The following is a 15,924-nucleotide window of genomic DNA, read 5'->3' on the forward strand; positions in this document are numbered from 1 at the left end:
GGAATTGGGGCCATACTAACTCATTGTATGGATGTTGGTGAAGAGAGACCAATCGGATATGCTTCCAGAACTTTGAATGCAGCAGAGAAGAATTATTCTCAACTTGAGAGGGAAGGATTAGCCATAGTGTTTGCAGTGAAGAAATTTCATCAATACTTGTTCGGACACCATTTTACCATAGTGACTGATCATAAACCACTGTTAGGACTATTTGAGGGACCAAGGCAGTTCCAACGTTAGCGGCATCATGCATACAGAGGTGGGCGTTGACGTTAGCAGCATATGAATATACACTGGTATTCAAGGCTGGCATCAACAGCTGTAATGCTGATTGTCTCAGTAGACTTCCAGTGAGTGAGTGCCAGACGTGGAGAAAACACCGGCACCAGCAGATACTGTCATGCTCATGGATTTAGTGAATTCGACTGTCGTTACAGTTAAACATATCAGAGCATGGACCCGTACTGACGCTGTGTTGTCAAAAGTGCTTGGGTATATTCAGTGTGGATGGCCAAATCACAACATAGAAGAAAACCTGAAACCGTTCTTCAGCAGGAAAGAGGAACTTACTTCATATGATGGATGTATACTATGGGGAAATAGAGTTGTGATACCATGTCAAGGAAGAACTAGGATGATTAATGAGTTGCATCAGACCCATCCAGGTATTGTGCGCATGAAAAGTCTAGCTTGTGGTTACATCTGGTGGCCAGGAATGGATGCAGAACTTGAGGGGTTTGTGAAGAAATGTACAGTTTGTCAACAGATGCAGCCTGCACCACCCAAGGCTTACTTACATCCTTGGGAATGGCCTGAGTTACCATGGACTAGGATACATTTGGATTATGCTGGTCCATTTATAGGCAAGATGTTCTTAATGGTCATAGATGCTCACAGCAAGTGGATTAAAGTTGAACCAGTTTTAGAGGCAACGTCAACTTCGACGATAGAGAAATTGCGAAGAATATTTGCTGTTCATGGACTACCAAAAATTCTAGTTAGTGACAATGGTTCAGTATTTACCAGGTAAGAGTTTGAATTGTTTTTGACAACAAATGGTGTGAATCATGGGAAGACTGCACCGTATCATCCTGCTTCGAATAGACTTGGAGAGAAAGCCGTGAGAACATTCAAAGAAGCGATGACAAAGAATACGGGAGGATCAATTGACACGAGACTGTCAAGGTTCCTATTTCGATATCGAACAACACTGCAATCTTCAACCGGTACAAGTCCAGCTGAGTTACTCATGATGCGACATTTGAAAACTCATCTAGATTTAATTCATCCTAACTTGTCGCAGAAGGTGAAATTAAAACAGATGAAACAGAAAGAATGTCATGATCAACATGCTCGAGACAGAGACTTTACCATTACAGACCAAGTCTATGTGAAGAACTTCTCATCGGGACCGAATTGGATACCTGCAACGGTAACGAAGAAAAGTGGACCAGTTTCCTGTACAGTAGAACTATCTGATGGCAGAGTCATCAGGCGTCATCAAGATCATATCCGTCAACAAACAGACATAACAGCCGTTCCAGAGATGTATGAAAATCTGTCAACAATGCCTACTAAAATACCAACCAGTACAATGTCAGAGAGGTTACTATTAGACTCTATCACCACAACCAGTAGCTTAGCACAAGGGGTGAGCTCAGCCGTATCACCTGTCAAATCATCTGAGGTCGCAGAACTACCTCAACAATCCGAGGTGGTGATGTCTGTTCCTGTAAGCAAGCCTGACCCAGTGACGAGACCATCAAGATGAGAGAGGAAAGCTCCGAGTTACCTGAAAAATTATGTGTGCTGGCACTGTAAATAGTCAGTTTTATGAACTCTAAATTCCAGTGAATAGTTCTATGTTAAAGGGAATTTCTTTGACTTTGAAACTGTGATTTCCTGGATTTTTCTCTTGTGCAGTGCTACAGTGAAATGATGTACGTTCCGGAAAAAAGACTTTAAATTACCGGTAAAGCATTTCACTGTGACGGATATAGACTGTTCAAGGGTAAAATTAATACGTATGTTATAAGTAAATATATATATGTATGTATTGGGGTAAATTGTGTAATTAAGGAATGGATAGTTTAAACTTAGGTGGGAGGAGTGTAATGTATTGATTTGTTAAACTTTGGATAGAGGCTATTCATGTTATTCATGTGCACGGACTTACCGCATGGTTGGGTTAGAGATTACTGTGTGGTGATATGAGGAGGTGATACACTACAAACAGAACCCCTTCGGACATGGACATACTGATGTAACAGAACACTCTCAGACATGGACATACTGATGTAACAGAACACTCTCAGACATGGACATATAGATGTAACAGAATACTCTCATGGACATATTGATGTAACAGAACAGAATACTGTCAGACATGGACATATTGATGTAACAGAACACTCTCAGACATGGACATACTGATGACATATTGATGTCTCAGACATGGACATATTGATGTAACAGAATACTCTCAGACTCAGATATGGACATATTGATGTCAGACATGGACATATTGATGTAACAGAATACTCAGACATCAGACATGGACATATTGATGTAACAGAACATGGACTCTCAGACATGGACATACATGGACATATTGATGTAACAGAACACTCTCAGACATGGACATATTGATGTAACAGAATACTCTCAGACATGGACATATTGATGTAACAGAACACTCTCAGACATGGACATATTGATGTAACAGAATACTCTCAGACATGGACATATTGATGTAACAGAATACTCTCAGACATTGACATATTGATGTAACAGAATACTCTCAGACATGGACATATTGATGTAACAGAAGACATGGACATATTGATGTAACAGAATACTCTCAGACATGGACATGATGTAACAGAACACTCTCAGACATGGACATATTGATGTAACAGAACACTCTCAGACATGGACATATTGATGTGGACATATTGATGTACTCTCAGACATGGACATATTGATGTAACAGAACACTCTCAGACATTGACATATTGATGTAACAGAATACTCTCAGACATGGACATATTGATGTAACAGAACACTCTCAGACATGGACATATTGATGTAACAGAACACTCTCAGACATGGACATATTGATGTAACAGAATACTCTCAGACATGGACATATTGATGTAACAGAACACTCTCAGACATGGACATATTGATGTAACAGAATACTCTCAGACTCTCAGACATGGACATATTGATGTAACAGAATACTCTCAGACATGGACATATTGATGTAACAGAATACTCATATTGATCAGACATGGACATATTGATGTAACTCTCAGACATGGACATATTGATGTAACAGAATACTCTCAGACATGGACATATTGCTGTAACAGAACACTCTCAGACATTGACATATTGATGTAATAGAATACTCTCAGACATGGACATATTGATGTAACAGAACACTCTCAGACATTGACATATTGATGTAACATATTGATGTAACATGAAGAACACTCTCAGACATGGACATATTGATGTAACAGAATACTCTCATATTGATGTAATAGAATACTCTCAGACATGGACATATTGATGCAACAGAACACTCTCAGACATTGACATATTGATGTAACAGAATATGTGGTATGGATGGAACATTGCTTCCACTTGTGATATAGATGGAACATTGATGCCAGATGTGGTGTGGATGGAACATTGATGCCAGATGTGGTACGGATGGAACATTGATGCCAGATGTGGTGTGGATGGAACATTGATGCCAGATGTGGTATGGCTGTTTCAATGAATGATTAGCAGATTGACAGTAATGCCAGATGTTGATGACAGATGTCCATCTGAATGATTAGCAGATTGACAAGGGATGACAACTGGTCATACAAGGGTCACAACTGGCACACAAGAATTGTCTGGTGAGAATGACTGTGCTATTAAAACCACGGTAGATGAGCCTTAAAGAGTTACAGGTGTCAGTGAGTGGACAGATGATTTGTAATCAGCTACATAGATGGAATCTGTATGCTGGAAGTCTATGTGTTATGACCTGCAGGGAGAATGGGATAAAATATAAACCAAGTTGATACTGAGCAATTGATTAGGAGTAACATTGCCTTGTCAAATCCAGAATTGTCGAATGGAGGATAGTGGCTGATTCAAACTGTATTAATGAGTAAATACTAAATGATGTGATGGACAGTGATGTTCAATGACCAATTCAAATGGCAATCAGAAGTCCCTGTTACACTGTTATAAAGATAATCAGAAGTCCCTGTTACACTGTTATAAAGATAATCAGAAGTCCCTGTTACACTGTTATAAAGATATAAATGATCAACAGTTATGACACCTTTTTATTGAATATTCCTCTTTTTTAAATAATATCTAGTAATCTTTTCTAGAAGGCATTTAAATGAGCAGGTGATATTGTGTACATATGACAGTCACACAAAGCATGTTGCAAGTTGCTCTCATGACCATCATTTATGCAACAAACTTTGATCTGCTGTGATACAAATTCAATCCTCCTCTGTTTTCTCTGCTGTTGCACAAGCTGTGATATTCTGCAGTGTTTTACTTCTGTGGATGCAGGCAGCCAAAGCCTTGGATGAAAGCTCTTGCTCTGCACCCAATATTCTGTGTTGATGAAATAAGTTGGGCTAATAACTGAGCAACAATATGTTTTCACTACATCATTACTTTTCTTCTGTTATCACCTAAATAGTGAACAGCTATTCAAGCTTATACTCACCTGGCTAGGATGGTCACTTGAGCGTGAAAAATTGGACACAGATTTATGGATAATGGCTTCTTTATAAAATAGTAATACAGATTCAATACAGATCATTTTGCCATTGTCAAGAAGGATTTGACTGAAACCATGTTAACTTGTATGAAATGCCATTCAGACAACACATGATGTGGTGTTTCAAATTTATAGCTCACCTGGTTAGGATGTTCACATAAGTCTGTGTTGTGATGTGTTTGTTCTATAGCTCACCTGGATAGGATGTTCACATGAGTCTGTGTTGTGATGTGTTTGTTCTATAGCTCACCAGGTTAGGATGTTCACATGAGTCTGTGTTGTGATGTGTTTGTTCTATAGCCCACCAGGTTAGGATGTTCACATGAGTCTGTGTTGTGATGTGTTTGTTCTATAGTTCACCTGGTCAAGATGTTCACATGAGTCTGTGTTATAGTGTGTTTGTTCTATAGCTCACCTGGTTAGAATGTTAACATAAGTCTGTGTTGTGATATGTTTGTTCTATAGCTCACCTGGTTAGAATGTTCACATGAGTCTGTGTTGTGATGTGTTTCTTCTGTAGTGTTGATAGCCTGGTTTCTATTGTGTATCTTACTTTACATGCCAAATCTTAACTTTTGAGTATATTTCAGGAGTAAAAGAAATACTTATTATATACTGAAAGGCAAAAGAAACTTTGTAATATTGAAATGACATTTTAGTATCAATGGAGTATTTGAACCTATTTTTTTTTTAAATATACAGGTCAAGTTTGAGGAAAACATTAATCGTGGTTGTATAACCTGTTTTGCCCAATAAGGGTTTGATTGAGATTGATGTTAGAAATGAAAGCTAAGAGTTCACACAAACACAACATTGAAATTGAGACGCACGTGCATCATGCATGCATTGAGGCATAAATTGCCGGCTTGAACGGCAATCGTTCACTTGTTTTCTGAACACAGCAGCTGTAGCTGAAAACAAGTTGAGCAGTACGAAATCCACATTACAGAAAGCACTTAAGGAAAGGATTGTTGAATTTGTCGTCTCACGCCAGGCAATGTTAATCCAACAGATTGCATCCAATGCAGTCACAGCCTTGCACAGTTCACCGAAATTTTCACTGTCCTCAATCCTCAAGCAATGACATGAACATATGCTTTCTATTATGTAACCAAGTTTTGAAGGCACGGATGATCCCTTGATCTAATGGCTGCAGGACAGATGTGTTTATACAATCAATTAACCATTGAGAACAGAAGTAATGGAGATGTTCATTCAACGGACTGTTCTTATTGTCAGCTACATCCGGAATATAAAGCATAATCATAGCAAGTTGATTGTCGGGACTGTTATTTTAGTCCGTAATCCATAATTGAGAGAGTCCGGATTATAGCAAGCTTTAATGATAAATTAAGAACAATTTTGTCGGGACTCAGAGAATACTCAGGATTATCGAGAAAATTGGTTTACAAAGAGTCCAGATTTGACAGATTCCACTGTACATGCATTTTGCTTTCATTGAAGCACTTGTAAACATACAGTAAACTATTAGTAAACACACAGTATGATAAACACACAGTATGAGATGAAATTCAATAGTTGATGAAACTCAATGTGTTGCATTTCAATACAATTTAATAAATAATTGCAGAATGGCTATTTCCTAACAAAGTCTCTTCAACATCAGACACCGCTCAAAGACTCCTCCTTGTAAATATAAGTCAGGTGTCTTTTTGAATGTAAGTGTCTCACAAAGACTTTGCCAATTGTTTCTTCTTGCTTGTCCAATAACTTATATAGTTGGACATGATGACAGGACTGAAATACTTGACCATGATGACATGACTGAAATACTTGACCATGATGACAAGACTGAAATACTTGACCATGGTGACAAGACTGAAATACTTGACCATGGTGACAGGACTGAAATACTTGACCATGATGACATGACTGAAATATTTGACCATGGTGACAGGACTGAAATACTTGACCATGATGACAGGACTGAAATACTTGACCATGGTGACAGGACTGAAATACTTGACCATGATGACAGGACTGAAATACTTGACCATGATGACAGGACTGAAATACTTGACCATGATGACAGGACTTTTGTTTAAGATCAAGTATATAGACTCTCCCATTTGCAGTTTCTGTAAATATAACATTGAATCAATTACCCATCTATTTTGGGACTGTGAAATTGTGCAAGATATCTGGAAAAACCTCCAGTCATGGCTTTTATAGTTTGGCATGAAATGCATGTGGACCTGGTTTTTTGTAAATATCTCTTTATCCAATGACCCAATCGATCGCAAACTGTGCAAGTGGATGTTTTGTCAGACAACCTAATCACATTGTAAATCACTGATTTTATGCAATTGTATTAAAGAATCTGTCTATGTAACTGTCAACAAAATAAACAGCAGAACGCAGAAGGCTTGCAGAGGGAGGGAGCCAATGACCTGTAACAGCGGCAGTGTCGGGTCATAAAGGTCAACGTTCGTCAATGTAGGTCAGCTATGCTGGTGACCCTGATGTCAAAAGAATCTAACTTTGGATGCCTACCTTTTTGTACAAGGTTTTGTTTATTGGTTGTTGGTTTATTTTTCACAATTGTTAGCACGATGTTCTTTTTCATGCCAAGAGCAAACGTTATGCGCTTCATGTAATCCGACACCTTATAAATCGGTTTGCTACGTTTGCTCTCTTTTGGAAAAAATTTAAACACATTGCTAAATAAACGTTTAGCATCATCTGAATAAGCTTTCATGATGACAGCTAGAAGTAGTCAATGTGAATGATCCAAACGGTCTATCACTGTGCAGTGCACAGGTAACTATCATGAACTGCACTTGCATTTACCTTTATGACCCAACACTACCGCTGTTACAGGTCATTGGCTCCCTCCCTCTGCATGCCTTCTGCGTTCTGCTGTTTATTTTGTTGACAGTTACATAGACAGATTCTTTAATACAAATGCATAAAATCGGTGATTTACAATGTGATTAAGTTGTCTGACAAAACATCCACTTGCACAGTTTGAGATCATTTGGGTCACTGGATGAAGAGATATTTACAAAAAACCAGGTCCACATGCATTTTATGCCAAACTATAACTGACTTGAATATTCCGTCATATTTCCCAAAACAGAATGTCTTACTTGGAAATAAAGGAAAAAATAATAATCCAATTAATGCCATAATACTTGTTGTAAAGCAAGTTATCTTTAGACACAGCAGAAATTCAACTGTACCCTTTATCAGTCATGTGAAAAGGGAGATAATTAAGTATTATGACATTACAAGATATGTTTATTCTTCCTCTTGTGGTGTTGACAAATTTTTCTCCTTTTGGTCATCTCTACATACACTTTTCCAGCACTATAAGGAGAGGGATGAATGATTTTGTCTGTCATCCTTGTTTCATATAGACACAAATTGAATGCATATCCACCTGTACATTCATACGTATCTACATACATACACACATATACGTACCCGTCCGTACATACATACATACATACACACACACACACATACATACATACATACATACATACATACATACATACATACATACATACATACATACATACATACATACATACATACATACATACATACATACATACATACATACATACATACATACATACATACATACCCATACATATGGCATCATGGTATCTGATGCCATTTGAGACTTTTTTATAGAAATATCATTGATTGCTTTTGTAATCTTGTATATCAGCACAATTGTACCTATCAATGTCATACGTTGATCATATGTAATGTACCTATAAACAAGTAAAAAATGGTAAATAAATAAAAAATGATGACAGGACTGAAATACTTGACCATGATGACAGGACTGAAATACTTGACCATGGTGACAGGACTGAAATACTTGACCATGGCGACAGGACTGAAATACTTGACCATGATGACAGGACTGATAGTGTTGACCATGGTGACAGGACTGAAATACTTGACCATGATGACAGGACTGATAGTGTTGACCATGGTGACCTGACTGAAATACTTGACCATGGCGACAGGACTGAAATACTTGACCATGATGACAGGACTGATAGTGTTGGCCATAGTGACAGGACTGAAAATGCAGGTGACATTAAAGCAGGAGTCGAGTGTAATCAAAACGCAGCGTCTGTAGACTTCACATTTCAGCTTCTTGCTGGTAGGTCCAGTTATTGTGTAACCTTCATTAACTCCCCACCACAGAAACTCTAGAACTGTGGCTTCTCCAAGTGAGCAAGAAATTGCTCAGTTAAATTGACATCCACACAAGAAGATACATGAACAATTGACTGCATGCTTATTGCAGAATATAACCTACATTATACTGCTGAAGTACTGTAGAGCATTACTCTGGGACTACTTATAAAGTGGTAATTAGTTGTGCATATACTCATGCCAATAATGGTTGTCACTACCCAGCCTATTCATAAATTGAAGGTGGTGACAACCATTATTGGCATGAGTATATATCATAGTATTATGTAAACATTTGTGTTGTGTATATTCATAGTGTCTATACTATGGTGTTATGTAAATTGTTACATAGTATTTATTAGTAAAATGTATACCATGGTGATATTTAAATTGTCATATAGTGTATATTAATGGTATGTATAATATGAATATTTGTGTACTGTGTTATGTAAATTGCTACCTGGTGTAAATTATTAGCTTGTATACTATGGTGTTATGTATGTGTTTATTGGCAGTATGTGTACAATGAGAACTATATAGAGGTAGCAGCATCAATCTACAGTATTTCTATCAGCTGGATTTTAATCTGTTTATAAGCATCATGGATCCAAGATTGGTTTACCTATTTGCCACCCATGTGAGCTGTTTTATAATAGCCCGAAATATGATTAAGTCCTTAATATGATGGGATTCTTTTGCTTGAAACATAGATTGCTGATTTCAATCAGTTGGCCTATCCTGTCCTGATGTACTGGCATTTCCTCCTCCTCTTCTTGCTTTTTCTTCTGAATATTCTTCCTGAATTAGTACCATCTTCCTGATTTGTTGTACTCTTTCTTCCAGATGGTACTGATTTGTTGTACTCTTTCTTCCAGATGGTACTGATTTGTTGTACTCTTTCTTCCAGATGGTACTGATTTGTTGTACTCTTTCTTCCAGATGGTACTGATTTGTTGTACTCTTTCTTCCAGATGGTACTGATTTGTTGTACTCTTTCTTCCAGATGGTACTGATCTGTTGTACTCTTTCTTCCAGATGGTACTGATTTGTTGTACTCTTTCTTCCAGATGGTACTGATTTGTTGTACTCTTTCTTCCAGATGGTACTGATTTGTTGTACTCTTTCTTCCAGATGGTGTACTCTTTCTCCAGATGATTTGTTGTACTCTTTCTTCCAGATGGTACTGATTTGTTGTACTCTTTCTTCCAGATGGTACTGATGTGTTGTACTCTTTCTTCCAGATGGTACTGATTTGTTGTACTCTTTCTTCCAGATGGTACTGATTTGTTGTACTCTTTCTTCCAGATGGTACTGATTTGTTGTACTCTTTCTTCCAGATGGTACTGATTTGTTGTACTCTTTCTTCCAGATGGTCTTCCAGATGATTTGTTGATTTGATGTGATTTGTTGTACTTTCTTCCAGATGGTACTGATTTGTTGTACTCTTTCTTCCAGATGGTACTGATTTGTTGTACTCTTTCTTCCAGATGGTACTGATGTGTTGTACTCTTTCTTCCAGATGGTACTGATTTGTTGTACTCTTTCTTCCAGATGGTACTGATTTGTTGTACTCTTTCTTCCAGATGGTACTGATTTGTTGTACTCTTTCTTCCAGATGGCACCATTTTGTTGTGTACTTTCTTCTAGATGGTACCATTTTGTTGTGTACTATTTTCTAGATGGTACCATTTTGTTGTGTACTATTTTCTAGATGGTACCATTTTGTCGTGTACTTTCTTCTAGATGATAACTGTTTAGTTGCAGTGTTGTGGTGCTCCCTGTATACCTTTCCCCAGTCTAAGTAAACTTAGGCTCAGTATTATTTGTTAAACTGGTATATACTGAGTCTAACAAACTCTAGTAGAAGGTCGCGTCAGCTAACCTTTGAGTGACCTATGACTGTCCCATCAAACGCGAGATGGCTGAACAGATTTAACCAATAAGACAACTGCTACTATTTAGGTTTCGGCAGTACTTACAAAATGTTTATGGATTTTCTCTTACCGATCTCTCAACAAACAATAATCTACATAAAACATAGATATTTTGCCTGCAGCATATAAGGTATGGGGTTTCTGATGACATGGTTACTTTTAGCTTATATTTCCGCAGGATGACATCCTGGAATATTGACAAGAACGCTAGTTACTGTTTACTGACTGTTGTGAATAATGGTGTCCTCAGTGTGTATCACTCAGAAGCGAATGTGCGGAAAATAGCATTTGGAATTATTCGTGTAACGTTTTCGAAGTAAAGGTTCTAACGATATGTGCAAATGAAATTTTTGCAAGTTGGTAAGCTGTGTTCTGATTGGTCAATTCAAAAGGTTAGCTGACGCGACCTTCTACTAAGGTTTGTTAGACTCAGTATAGCAGTTTACTTAGACTGACCATTCCCTGAAATTATTGATGCCAGTATGTTCTATGACTCAATACCTTATGAAACAATCCTTTTAGCTCCCTACCTCCAAGAAAATGAGATATTCCTGCTTTGCACTAACCAGAGTGTTTCGGTTTTTCAGGCACCCCCTTCAAGGATGGAGTGAGTGGCTGCTCCCGACAGCGACATCCCCAGTTGTTACTGATGCTGTTACTATTCCACATATACCAGTCTTCGTGTACGTAGCAGCATGGGGACTACTGAGACTGTCGTCCTCCTCGTCCTCAGCCTTGGTGCTATAGTGTGCCTTCGTCAGTGTGGTCCTCCCAATACACCAACCAGAACAAAACAAATTTCTGCAATTTGTGGATATTTTTTAGAAAAATGTGTTCATGATATTACAAAATTTTAATTTAACATTTTTTACAAATGAATTTGAAATAGAACTTTAATGATTTGTGTGTGTGTTGAAAACAATTTTTCGTTCTTGGAGACAGTGAGTGTGAGGCACAGAAGGTGATCTACGTGGTGAGACTGATTGTCACACTGCAAGGGGTAGAAACACAGAACACGATCCTGTCTACAGCAAGGAGCAGCAACAGCCTCTGTATTCTGGATAGATACACTGAAGCCGGATGTGTGTGTTATAAGGATACTGAATAGGTATTATGTATTTTCAAAATTGAGAGGAAATGTTTTTACAATCTGAGCAAAATTTGTATTTGAAGAATTGTTTTCTGTAAACTGCATGATTAGAGTATTGTAAGGGATGCTGTATATATATGGATGGTGTTTCTAAGTGAAGACACTCACTACCAATGGAGTCAGCGTTGGGGATTCAACAGCAGCTGTTAGTGTGTGTGTTTTCAAAATCAATACTGGAGACGTGCACAAGGATGTCGAAATACAGAGGGGAGCCAATAAAATGGGTAAAAGAGAGTTTGCAAATTATTGCTTAACTGAATTAAGGGCTGCAGTAAAATCGAACCATGGATTGAAATCAAGCTGCACCGTCAGATGGGAATGTTTTTTATCTATTTCAAATTAATCCTTTTCGGTTGATTGCATTTTCAGAATGACATTTCCAGTGATTTTTACGAGGAGCCCATTACAATGTCATCATGGGAGATAACTCTAAACATAGTGGAGCTGAATCTTTCTGTAGCTTACAAACATTTATAGCAAGTTTTCCTTTTTCCTTTTGGAAACAAGGATTATGTTTTGTATCGAGTTCGTTACATTGGATCTGTGGAAAGGAATATATTGAACCGGATCCAACCAATTCCCTGAATAAGTTCTTTCACAGACACTAGTACAGTGTACAGTCCACACCAAGGTTGGGCTAAACCCCAGCAAAGATTAGAAATCAGATGCACTTTTGATAGGTGATAGTAGCAATATCACAGAGGTTAACACTTCCATTGTCTTTGCCAGCACATACGTTAGTGAAAGGAACAAAGTCTTATTCTTCCATTTAAATGGTTTCACTGAATATCTAATTGCAGGTCTGATAAAAATATTTTTAAAAAAACGTCCTTGAAATACCCAGCATATTAACTAAGTTTGACAAAGCTGTCATCTTTTCTCACTGGGCTCACAGTCACGGGGTTCATACTAATCAACCTGTCTGATGTTCTCCATTGTGGGGACAGTATATCTTATCTGAAGAGCTAGCAGTTAGATAGGAAGGATAAGTCCTACTGTGGACCAAACCCATTCTGTGTTATGTAGTTGACATTCAGGTAGGACAGACAACTCTCTCTGTGTGATGTAGTTAACATTCAGATAGTGGTGACAACTCTCTGTCTAATGTATTACCATTCAGATAGATGAGACAGTTCATGCTGTCTGATGTAGGTAAGTTTCAGGTAGTGGGAAGACAAATCTGTCTGATGTAGTTGACATTCAGGTAGGGGAGACAACTCTTATAGTTTGATGTGCTTATCATTCATATAGGGGAGAATGAAGTCTGATGTCGTGAAATCATTCAGATAGATAGAAACTCATGCTTACTGATGTGGTTAACTGCATAGGTGACACAACTCACCCTCCCCATGTAGCTGAAAGGTAATCAAAACTCAAATGCCACTACAGTGGAAGTTGTCAACACTGCCATAAAATCTCGGTCCTCCTGTCCATGGCTAGTACATTTATCATCATGTAAAAGCTCCGCTATCAGGCAGCTGCCAATTCCGGATCTCAGCTTGAAATGAGCCGCCCGAATATGTGTTTATACAGTAATCAGCGCAGTCTAATCCATCACGTGGCAAGGAGTCAGCCGGTTGTGTAACCCTGCGTTGAAATAGCAAGGGATTGTGAGCATGCGGCAGCCATTACACGTTAAGTAACTACAGGGTTGAAGATAAAGATAATTTAATCTTAGTTCAGTATGGATATACTTGTACATGTAATTAATGAGTTGACACGTCTTTCAAACACCAACATTATCATGTTTATATTGTTAAGTGAATATGAGCTCAGTTCGAGTCGTAGGAAACCATGTCAGCGCTACAATCCGGCATGCTGTCTAAACCGGATTATTTCTACAGTCCCGACAAGTGCTGGTTTAGACAACTTCCACTGTATTAGAAGCAAGTAAGTTTCATGGTGAAACAATTTCTGATAATCATGTGCTAAACGCTAAATAATGATTAATTCCTCTATGCTGACTATAGTTCTATAAGGGATGAAATGTATGGAAGGACAATGGTTGAAACTGATATTAGTGGTATAATGTCATGTAACATGTATTGATAGTTTTAAACAATTTAACTATGCCTAGTACTAGGTTCAAGTTTCTAAGTTAAATCATTTGTTCACAGATTCCTATAATACGCTTTATTCCTCACAATAAAGCATACTCAATGCACTGAAAACACACATGAATAATTTAGAGCAGTATTGAGACACTTACTTATCAAACAGAACATTAAAGCTTGACTTTTAAATGTCCAGTAATGGGGCTATTCCTGGCTCCCATTACATTATACAATCTTCAACAGATGTCTTTCTAATAGCCAACTTGTCAAATAGTTTTATGGTAAACCGTATCCCCAATTCAATGTGACATTCTATGAAGATTATAACTATTTTTCATTCAAAGTAGTGTTCACTGGTACACTACTCATTAGTTTTGATCATTACTAACAACATGACAATGGAATATACAGCACAGTGAGACATGAGCTTATAACATCTGTTGAGGGAGACAACCCAAATAGTTGCCCTGGCAGATTTGATGAGCTGCAGGAAGTGGAACATACTTCAGGAATGCCAGGCGATCAGGCTTGTGCTCATTGTCCTTCAATCCAGTGGTATTTAAATGGATCATGTGGATGTGGAGTGATCCGCCTGCCACAGACACCCTGTATGTGTTGTACTTCTTTGTACCACCCATCCCGTACTTGAGATGGAAGGTTCGCCAGCACCGTGTCACAATTTTGCTGACTTCAGAACCTGAATTAACCGTGACCCTGACCCTGCCCCTGACATCCTGGAGGTGAGAGGGAAGGTTCGCCATCATCCATGTTACAATAGCAGACTTCAGAACCTGAATTAACCCCAACCCTAACCCTGACATTCTGGAGGTGAGAAGGAAGGTTCGCCATCATCCATGTTACAATAGCAGACTTCAGAACCTGAATTAACCCCAACCCTAACCCTGACATTCTGGAGGTGAGAAGGAAGGTTCGCCATCATCCATGTTACAATAGCAGACTTCAGAACCTGAATTAACCCCAACCCTAACCCTGACATTCTAGAGGTGAGAAGGAAGGTTCGCCATCATCCATGTTACAATAGCAGACTTCAGAACCTGAATTAACCCCCACCCCAACCCTAACATCCTGGAGGTGAGAGGGGAGGTTCACAAAGAAATGCAGTCTCAATGAGTAGGATAGGATTTACCACAATACTATTAGATGCTATAAGTTGGCAGTGAAGAAGAGGTCTGTTGGAAATCAAAAAAGAATTATGTTGTGATAACAAACAGGAAATCATGGCTATGATAAAACAGAGGATGTTGAACAATGATAACTTTTGATTGGTTTCCGTATCAGCATTTACTTCTTAGGTTTGGACACCAAAAGATTTCCATGTGCAAATGAAAAGCTGAAATTTGCCACCTGACAATTGAAGGAAGGATTCATTTTGATATTCTGCTGGTAGGTGTTTGGGATGTAGGACTTCCATCAATGGTCAGTGTGCACAGATCAACTTCAGTACTTAGGTCATGTAATGACACTCATAAACAAATCTGAATTGTCAGTATTAATATGAACTCAGTTTGGAGTTACTCATGATTGGAAATGTTCCTGTTGTCACCAAATATATCTGACACCACCTGTATAGTGTGGGTCTTAATCCAGGACCACTTGTATAGTGTGGGGCTTAATCCAGGACCACTTCTACTGTATACGTCTTTATCCAGGACCACTTGTATAGTGTGGGGCTTAATCCAGGACCACTTGTATATTGTGGGTCTTAATCCAAGACCACTTGTATAGTGTAAGTCTTAATCCAAGACCACTTGTATAGTGTGGGGCTTAATCTAGGACCAC

At 38.3% G+C, this 15,924-nt stretch overlaps 1 protein-coding gene across 1 annotated transcript in view; it reads left to right on the top strand.

Annotated features, from left to right (window-relative positions):
• Window positions 1-12,304, top strand: part of LOC124291875 (protogenin A-like) — a 256,918-nt gene extending 244,614 nt beyond the window's left edge. Inside the window, 1 exon segment of the mRNA XM_046728940.1 lies at window positions 11,508-12,304. Coding sequence (XP_046584896.1) covers window positions 11,508-11,611 — 104 coding nt within the window. The 3' untranslated portion in view covers window positions 11,612-12,304.
• Window positions 12,305-15,924: the final 3,620 nt, after the last annotated feature.

This window comes from Haliotis rubra, unplaced genomic scaffold (genome assembly GCF_003918875.1).
Source record: "Haliotis rubra isolate DU_JTF1 unplaced genomic scaffold, ASM391887v1 Scf50, whole genome shotgun sequence".
Classification (NCBI taxonomy): Eukaryota; Metazoa; Mollusca; class Gastropoda; order Lepetellida; family Haliotidae; genus Haliotis; species Haliotis rubra.